Raw genomic sequence first — 10,698 nt, 5'->3', positions numbered from 1 at the left:
GCAGCTGAGGCAATAACACAGTTGTGCTTTTGCGGAAAAAAAAATCACAAACAAGCATTGAGGTGCAAGTGGAAACTTCATGATGCAGTTTGTGTGAGTGGTTGTGCCACGATTTTTGTTGTTTTCTTTGGACTGCTTCACACAAACAGCATATAACTTCCAGGTAGTATACCTCACTGACTGTATGACCATAATGAAGGAACTCATCATGCACTGTAATTGGAGAAAACACAGAGAAGAACCTTCATTTGTGAATGAATTAGTCAATTTTTTTTTTCTCATCTCTTCAGGCATTTCTACTGGGTAACTAGGCCTTGGTTTCGATGTCATACCTATATTCCCACATTTAATCACTTGTTACAACCTTCTTTTGAAGATTTGGATCATAGACAGCTTCATTCAGCTATACCTGAGCGATGGCTACTCATCATCATCATCATCATCATCATCATCATCATCATCATCATCATCATCATCATCATCATCTATGGTCAAAATACAGCAATTTCAGAACAAATTTTGCTGCTACATGTTTCACACACCCGGCACCCCCCCCCCCCCCACCAAAAAAAAAAAAGGAGAGAGAGAGAGAACTATACCACTCAAACTCTTGTCTTGCTCATAGTAGACTTGACAAATGACACAGTCAACATTTCAAATGTGGTGCTACATTTAATTCCACCTTTCAAGCAAAATTTAATGCAGATTCTTTGATACGCCTTTTTTGAATGTAAAAATTCACTCAGCACTTGAAAACATAAACCTTTTTGACTGTCAACAATAAACTAAATATTCAATATAGCCAAAAATGCAAACACACATTAGGAATGTGTGTGTCAACAAGATAAAGAACAAATTTGAAAATCAGATACATGAAGTCTGCAAAATTAAAATAAAAGTCCTGTCACTTTATGATCACACTTTTACACTAATAGCAGCATAATTAACTTTCTGCACATCATCAATGACTGTAGGTTATTGCATGTATTCTGTCTTAACTACTTCATGGTCCAATCTTCTTCTTGGTACTACTCAATGTTGTAACACTACATCCTCATGAATAACCATTCCCCATGTTTGCAGGCTTCATTTGTGATGGGTACGTCCTGTAGTTGTTCCTTGTGGTCACATGGGAGCTGCCCGAAGTGGCACCACATTTAAGCTGTGAGGAACCTCGGCCAGAAATGCGAATCAGTCTGTGGAAAGCTATTTGGGAACGGATACAAATTCAAGTGGCCAGTTACGGGTCAGCCTGGTGCACCTCATGGAAATTTTATCAAAGCATGGATATCGGTTCCAATTCATGATGGGCGGATGGTGATTACCATCTTGGATCTAGGGGAGGCCATGCTGACAATACCCAAGCAGTTAATGACCAGTGGCGTGTGCTTCTGAGCAGTGGGGCTCAAGAAGGGTGTTGTGCCAGTGGCGGTCTATGAAAACCATCAGTTGTGCCGTTGCTTGCATTCTGATTGTGACTCACTTTCAAGCTGTGCTAGAAGTTTTGATGGTCCAGAATTTTCCAATTTTTTGGAAGGCCTAAGTGTGTGTGGTTATAATACATTCAGTTGTCGAATATTTGTGTGTTTGGAAGGGTGTGCTCTTATATTATTGTTAAGCTGTGTTTAAATGGGTGATCATTTTTTATCTGGTTGCACTAGCGTTTAATTTTGCTGGACGTCTGTATCTCATCTATATTCCACAATTGTTTAGACCTGTTTGCGTGTTTTTTAAATTATCTGTTTTGTATTGCCTTTAGTCAATTGGCACAATTAATATTAGCTTCAGGCATTTTTGTGTCTATCCTTATCATATTTTACTTATGAATATTATCCTGAACTTGTGCCCAGCTATCCTATTCCATTATTGTCCCTTCTAGCTTATTTAGTTAATTAATTAGACATAGCCCTGCTGTTATATCTTGTGCTCCTGTGTCCTCATCACATTACGTTTATTTTGAGGACCAGGAATTTTCTGCAAGATATTAACCCTGTAGTGTGTAATGTCCACCACAGTGGACAGCTGTTAATGGTCACTTCTTTGGCATTTTTAGTAAGTCCGAAGCCTGTAAATGCACACAAGGCAAAGCACTAGTACCTTCTTTTTTCATTATGCTTATGCTCTACAGTTTGCAGGATTCCATTGTTAATAACTGTTTTTAACTTGGTAAGTATTTACGCCACTACGACACCTAGCTATTTGTCATTCCCAGTGTTTCCTGGGCCACACACTTTATTTGATTTTCAGCAAGAAACTAAAATCACACTGAAATAAATGGCTCCAATGCTGTCATAAGACACTTTAACAAGTACCTTTTATTACTGGCTGGTGACTAGTTTTGGACTTAGTGTCTGTTCTCAAACCATCCAGCTTCGTAAGTAATTGAAATACAGACCAGTAAGCAGACAATCTGCTGTGACAGACACTGTAACTCGCCTACTGTATGTTAAACTATTTGTGTTGCCATTTGGGTTGTCTGCTGTGACTATTCCAAATATGCATACTTGACTGTACTTCAATTTCTTACAAAGGCAGATCGTTTGAGAATGGACATGATGTCGAACGAGTCACCAACAGTAAATGAAGGACACTTCTCAATGCAACTTATGATGAAATTCCAACCATTTTTATCAACAAAGAAAAAAGTTGTTGTCCTATTTCAGCTTCAGCACGTTGGAGGCCCATAAATATAAATCCACGTTCTTTGTAACTTCAAAGTTACAAATCGATGAGTTTACTGGACAGTGGAACAGTGTATTACATAACAACATTGGATATACGGTGTGACTGTAATCTGGTAGTGATATTAGGTCACAGATTCACAGGAAAAAAGATAAGCTCTCAATGCAGTTAAAATGTCTTACCATTTCTTTTAATTAGTTGTCATACCTGGAAAACAAAGCTTTGAAGAAGCCATTTGATGTAAATATGAAACAGCTGTACCATGCAAGTAAGAGAGACAAAAAGATTTAAGTCCTAAAAGTGTGATTAATGAGAAAAAGGTTTTGTAACTGATACTTAAAAAAGACAAAGTTAGCCAGAAATCACATATTAGTAGAGATCAATCAAAGATGATAAAAATAAATCTCAAATTTTAGGAAAGCATAAATTATTCATGGAACCCTACCACACATGCAATACACAGGGAATAGATGGGAAAAACCTGAATCAATAAGAAATATAAAGAGAGAGAATTTTTAAAAGGAATGCAGAACATATAATTTTAGAGGTTTTAGTAGACCCCCATGAAAAGTGGTGATATTTTATACTAGTCATTTGAAGGGACCTTTCACTGTATAGCAGAGGTTTCGAAAAAGCTATAACAAAACTAGGCCATTTTTACACCAAATACATGAAATGCATTCACAGTTGTGAATATGGACAACCATCAGCTGTACAATGGAACAACAACAACGAAAATTTGTGCCAGACCGGGACTCAAACTTTAATTTCCCTCTTTTATAACGAGCAATCCCCTTACCATTTGGCTATCTGAGCACAACTCGCAGCCAGACCCAGACTTACAAATGTCATCAACTATGTGTCTACGATCTGTACTCTTACATCCATTATGTATAGTCCTGTACAGGGAGAAATTTTACTTGAAAGTTGCTCACCCTCTGTTGGTGGGTATCCATTGACACCAGACGAGCAGTAAGGTGTGCAGGAGAGCATACTTGGAGTTTTGAAGATAAGTAGAGAAGCACAGGCAGAATGAGGCTACAAGTTCAGACGCAGCAAGGGGTGGTGGGGGGATGCCACAGGAGAGAACAGTGTTGCAGCAGGAAGGGCATCCAGCCGCCTCCTAAAACCGTGCCAACCCCTTATAGCTATGGGATGACAGCACAAGGAGGAAGAGGAAGTAAAAGTAAAAGTAGAAGTAGAAGAAGAAGAAGAAGTAGAAGAAGAAGTAGAAGAAGAAGAAGAAGAAGAAGTAGTAGTAGTAGTAGTAGTAGTAGTAGTAGTAGAAGAAGAAGTAGTAGTAGAAGGTGGAAGGTGGAAGGTGTTTCCTTTTCTATTACACTGACCTCTCATGCCATTTGCTATTAGCAAGAAACAAACAAGTAAAACAAAATGATAAACTGATGACATACTGCTAAGAAACTAATGATTCAGCTGATTAGATGGAAAATTCACTTGAGGTTTGAATGTTTTACCTTTCACTGCACAACTAATTTCGGAGTTTTGAAGCTTCATTCCTAGTTGCCACATAATGGTTTGTGTCACTGACAGGTAGATATCAGAATCAGTTTTAACCTCAAAAATTATGTACGGCATTTGAGAAGTGATAATATAGTAAATAACATTAATACAAATTGCTTACGTTCAAAAGAAAGACGATACAAAGTACAGGGTTTGATATAGTTTTTGAATGAGCCATATGCCAAATGACAGTCAATGGCCCCACAAAATAACTAATATTATATATAAAGCCTGTATTTTTGTCTTATTTGATGAAGCAATAAAAAAAGTAAGACTTTTCAAATCTAAAACTTTCACTAACACAATGTGACAGTAGCAACATCTGCAAAAGAAACAGTTAGTTGAAAAGATAACCAGACGTAAAAGAGAATGCATCAAATACTCTAATTTCTTGTTTTACTTATTACTCTCCAACATCTTGTGTCTCTATGAAGCACAGTATTTCTAATCTAGTTTTCCTTTCCAACATAAGGCCTGCTATTGTAGATTTAAAAGTTTGATTTCAATGGCTGTTTTATTCCATTAAATTTATATATAGATATGAAAGTAACAAATATTCTTTCTCCTAACCCTAACAAAAACTGTTTTACATAATAACACAATGTTTTTAAAAAGAAGTCTTCAGAAGTAAGTGAAAGGGAAAAGGAAACTCTTGAAATGCTGGAGAGTAGTCCCTCCTCATATATATTTCTAAGCTATACATTTTACAGAAAACAGTTTGTTCATATAATTAGAATGATATGCAATTAAACAGTGTATATCTGACAGTATTCCAGATCGTTTATTTACAAAGTTTGAGTTGCAACAGTGCTACATATGCTCCAGCTTCATTTTGTATTTATAATAGTTTACATTCTGAATATATATAGAAGTAATTTCATTCACTGACCTGGAACTTTTTTCTGACTTATGAAGCAGCCTTATAATTATGAAAAAAACATTTTGTTAATGCCTGAAATTGCACAAGGACTAACTTCCACATAATTACAATGTTAATGAAATGATATTTTTGTTAGCAGTATGCTACAGCAGAGTGAATATGATGCAGGTATGTAAAATTTTATTATAGTTAACCAACAACCATAACTGAATTTTTAACTGGTTTTAAGATTTAAACAAATCTGATTACAAACTGGTAGCTAGAATCTGTGTGACAGTAACTTATTATTGTGAACTTATCTGACATTTTAATTTATCTTAAGAACCGATACTGCATCATAAATTAGTTTGATAAATTAAGTGTGTCAAAGGAATGAAGTGTCTGTTACTCCTTCAAAATTCAAAATCCACAGAAATTTGTTATGTCTGTCCATCTGTCTTTCTTTTTTCAGAGAAGTGGCCAGATGTGGGAGGAGGGGGGAGGGGAGTGGGGTGCGAAGGAGGAGCATTGAGAGAAATACATTTGCATCATTTCTGTCGTTCTTCTACTCCCTCCCCCCCCCCCCCCCCCCAAAAAAAAAAAAAAATCTCTTTTGCCTTTCAGTACTTATTTAAATACCTAGAAACTTTTTTGTATTCCGATTTCAGTTTGGAAGAAAATGTTAAATTCATTAAGATAAAGCAAGACAACAGGGGCAATTCCTGAAAATATATTATACTGTTCCAGTTACACTAAAAGGAAATAAAATTAATATTGAAATATAGCCTACAAAACAGCTCTTGTAAAAATGTATTATATCCCTGCAGTTATCCAGAAGATAATGTCCTATAATACATTTAACATCTCCTTTCAAATTTATGAAGTGTAAATTTCAGCAGGAAACCTAGCTAAATCAAATATACTGAAATGAATGTGCACAACAAACAGTAATGCGAATTATGATTATAACATGTGACAGTTTATATTATGCTTCTCATTGGAATCTAATGAGAAAGTATGGTCATAAAACAGACTATTTAATTCAAAACAAGAATTATTACTGAATACCAAATGTTACTTTTTAAGGGATCTGTCATACCTGTTCACTCTGTTTAAAACTGGAAGACTGCTTTGACTTCACTGTGATTTTACACTTTGTTAAGAATTTCCACTGGGCATGTTCAAAGTTTCCCCTCCCCCCCCCCCCCCCCCCATCCCCCCCACTCTACTGCTGTCTGCCGCAATTTTTAATAGTTATCTATTTACTAAAAGAAGTGAGCCTAGTAAGTGGTATGTATATCCTGTGTAAACATTAACTGAATAATGCACAACTGGGAGAAGAGCAGTTTCACGTTTATAGCAATTGCTTCCTTTTATTAATAGTTCATTGATAGTTGACCTGTTTCAAATCATTCACCATTCATTGATCCCTGCAGATAGAGAGAGAGAGAGAGAGAGAGAGAGAGAGAGAGAGAGAGAGAGAGAGAGAGAGAGAGAGAGAGAGAGAGAGAGAGAGAGAGAGCTAGTTGCTGGAATCTACAATAGCATAGGGTCATGTTAACAATTTTACTTTTAAGGCTCAAATATGAATTTATTTCAATGACATGAGTGAAGAATTTTTTTTTCTTACATAATATTATAGTATGTTTCTATTTTATTTCCTCTAAGAAATAATTTGCCACAAATCAGAAGACCAATTTACAAGACATAAATATTTTTGGGCCGATAATTTTGTGTTTAGCAGTTCAGCACATCATCCTGTGTACCGAATGAGTAGTGAAGAAAGTTATATGAGACAATGTTTAGCTTTCTACAACTCATTCACACAGAAGCTGGATTTCTCACTCTTCCAGCCTCCTGCACTTAATCTTTTGGCGAATTCTCAAACATGTCATACAACTTCAGTATCAACTTTTTACAGATGTCAAATGCCTACTATCAACACCTTTAAAAAAATAGTTCTGATATTATTCCAATTAAAATTAAAATTTATTGACAAAATATCCCTGTTACTTATGAAACAATTATTTTATCTGGAACACGTGTAAATATGTAAGCTCCTAACTTTCAGAAGAAAATCTTTCCTGTTTCTTAATTGTTTATTGTAAGTAAACTTCATAATTTTGATACCACACACTATTCATCCGACTAACAATAGAGTTTCACACATAAAATTCTTAGAAAAAATTTCTAACTGTTCTATCTCCCTAGCCACTATTAATCACAGATATTTACCATCACATAAAAATAAAATATCACAAAAATCACAAGAATATGCAGGCCTCTAATTTCTTTATAATTATTAGATGACAAATTTTGTAACATTTTAACAACAAAAACAATGAACTGGTCCCAATGGGATACTCAATTGAATAGGAATATAGATGGACAACACACACAAGAAAGAAAATCTGTAGAACAAGCAACAGAAATGATATGTACCATTCAATCACTCCGACTAGTTTTTGAAATTCAACTACATACATACATTCTACCACAAATATTTGCACATGCTTGTTACATACTGCCTGCACTGCAATTACATCAACATTACCTAACAATTATATTCTCAGCAGTTTCACAGACCAATCTTCTTTAGGTTATGGAGGGTAGCAATTATGCTCTAATAAGAAAATCATATTAATATCAATAGTTTTTCATATTTTGTGCACAACTGATTTGGAATGTGTAAACTGCCAGAATCAACATACAATTGTAAGGCACATATATTCACACTGACAATAAACAGTTGCAGATTAAACAGCACTTCCACAGTACACTAACTGAAAATATTAGCAAAACCTTTATATTACACAATCATACTCTTAAGCTGACACAGTGGAGATTCTCATCTCAGTTCCTGAACAGTTCTCAAGAACTTTGACTAAACTCTAATGTCTTCAAACTTGCTTTTACAGGCCAGCTGCAAAAGAGCAATCCTTCATGTAGAAGTTACATACACAAAAGCAATAATATTACTTCCTGTTTCTGTATCTGTGCTACTCACTGGTAGATGCTAATATTACTACACATAATCAATTGAAAAACTATAACAGTTTTTTTGGTACACACAAAATTTGGCGACAAATTCAGCACCACTATGCGACACATTACAACTGACCACAACCTGTCTCAACAACACCAGTCCAGAGGTTCATCACTGATGAGACTATAGCACCATGCAGTATAAATGTGGCAGTTAATAATTAATGTTTTACTAACAACTGCGAGGTATGGCAGTCTCATGAATTCAATAGCTTATCCATTACATGTTCATCTGACAGAATACGAAGCACTATTTTTTGTGGTGAACATCCTCGGCACACTATTGCACTGCAATAGACACAAAGTAGAAAGTTAGAAAGTTAGAGAGTTATTTCATTTAAACTCAAAATCCGCACAACCCAATAGCTTAAGAGATTCTATTATTGTAACATAAATAACCTGATGACTTCCTAGTTTGATTTAAAAAGCGGGATATTTTAGATCCACCATAAAAGTCAAATTTGAGGCAATATTGTTCGTTAATAACATTCCCCATAGACTATATGAAATTTCAGAATGTTGTACAAGCTTACAAATTCAAACAAACATGAACAAGACATGAAGGGATAAAGATTGAGATTACACATAGTAGCATTACATTTTTTCAAAAGTTTCAGGCGGGTACATGAACTAACTTTATAGATGGAAATTATTCAAGGGGAAGGGGACAAACCTTCCCATAAAACCAGTATTTTTTCCATCATATCCACTCAATGAAAGAAGCACCCAATAGATTCAGTGATACACATGTTGACTGTACCATGAAATATTATGTGATGTGTTATAATGTGATGAGGTTACACAAGAATACTTCCAGTCAGTTGTGCAGGTATCAGAAAAGTGCTGACTCATTCATGTGATGACTGATGGGTATACAGCCACGTATCCAGTTTCAGCCATGCCAAAGCCCCACAAAGTTGGCGGCCCATCAGCTGGGTGCAGTAGGCGATGGCAGGCGGACAAGCAGCTGTGTGTGTGAGCGATACAATAGAGTCCGCTCACAGTCATAGTGCAGGCTGTTGAGCCCATCAGTGCGAAAACGACGGCGACCCGTGTTGAGGAACTCGTAGCGCTTAGGATTAGCACGCTGTTTTCGATGTGTGAGCATCTTGTAGCGTGCTATGTTGGCTGGGTACCGTGAGATGTGGTACCCGTGGAAACGAATGCGATTTGACATGTCGTCATCTTCACCACCCCATCCCCAGAACATGTTGCTGAAGCCATTCACTTTCTGGAACTGCTCCCGTGTCATGGCACTTACTCCTCCAAAAATGTCGGCATATGGCAGTCTGCAAAATAGTAACTGTCTCAAGATCACAGTCTCATTAGCATGTAAACTGTAGCAAAGTATAAAGTAAAAACGAGCCCCTGAGAATGGCTCTGAAGGTCAAAATAAAGGGAAGCACCATTGGTGTGCAGTTTTCACAGAACGAATTCGTGGTCAGGGGCTTGTATTGTTAGCCAGTCAACAGACTGTAAAAATACTTATAAAATGTATTTTTTTTTTTTTTTCAAACATACATGTTTTTAATGGAATAATGCCTATCAACATTAATACACTAAAATATATTAAAAACAAAGATTCCAATACTTACCAAGCGGGAAAGCGCCGGCAGACAGCCACATGAACAAAACACACAAACACACACACAGAATTACGAGCTTTCGCAACTGGCAGTTGCTTCGTCAGGAAGGAAGGAAGGAGAGGGACAAATGAAAGGATGTGGGTTTTAAGGGAGAGGGTAAGGAGTCATTCCAATCCCGGGAGCGGAAAGACTTCCCTTAGGGGAAAAAAAGGACAGATGTACACTCGCACACACACACACATATCCATCCGCACATACACAGACACAAGCAGACATAGGATAAATTAGAATGTCAGTGGCATTTATTGCAGGATTCCAGTGAGAGTCATTTATGAGATATCATATTTCGAAAAATCCCACACTAACACTTGTACAATACCTGTGGTAGCACACACTAAAAAACAACACAAGAGCATACACTAGCTATGTGGATTCTGACCAGTAATGAGACAATTGACCATCACTGATTCTGTTCAAAATTACCACCGGCAGCAGCAGTGCAGTCTGGTATGGAATGACTGCTGCACACATACTAGCATTTCAGTGGAGATGTCCGAGCAGGCTGCAGTAATAAGTTACAATGCTTATCATTGGATGTAGTTGGTATGTATTTGTGAACAAAGTCTTTCAGCTTTCCCCACAGAAAAAAATGTCTACAGGCATCGAATCTGAAGAAAGGGCCAGCCAGTGTGAAGACGAACCTCTTCTAGCATCTGTAGAAGATGATCTGTTAGGAGACAGTGATACTTGGGCACATTCAGTTCCACATACGAAAAACAGCCCACGAGCTGATGGTTCACTAACACACACACCACACCTTAACACTCCATGTACACTGACATTCCAGTTGACGGAGGTTTACTTGGCCACGACTGATAAATGCAGCTTCATCACTGAACAAGATACACAACACACCTGGATTATCCTGTGTTAATGTCCAAGTACAGAAGTTAATACGATTCTCATAATTGTTTCCATGCAGCTCTTGATGGAGAGAGATGTGAT

General features: G+C 36.8%; 1 protein-coding gene across 2 annotated transcripts in view; it reads right to left on the bottom strand.

The window, feature by feature from the left end:
• Window positions 1–4,961: 4,961 nt before the first annotated feature.
• Window positions 4,962–10,698, bottom strand: part of LOC126334954 (beta-1,4-N-acetylgalactosaminyltransferase bre-4-like) — a 451,786-nt gene continuing 446,049 nt past the window's right edge. For both annotated transcript variants that reach the window (XM_049997701.1, XM_049997700.1), the window contains one exon: window positions 4,962–9,396. In XM_049997701.1, coding sequence (XP_049853658.1) covers window positions 9,036–9,396 — 361 coding nt within the window. In that variant the 3' untranslated portion in view covers window positions 4,962–9,035. The remainder of the gene's footprint in view (window positions 9,397–10,698) is intronic.

The sequence above is a fragment of the Schistocerca gregaria genome, chromosome 2 (assembly GCF_023897955.1).
Source record: "Schistocerca gregaria isolate iqSchGreg1 chromosome 2, iqSchGreg1.2, whole genome shotgun sequence".
Lineage (NCBI taxonomy): Eukaryota > Metazoa > Arthropoda > Insecta > Orthoptera > Acrididae > Schistocerca > Schistocerca gregaria.
This window is presented reverse-complemented; position numbering and strand designations above follow the sequence as displayed.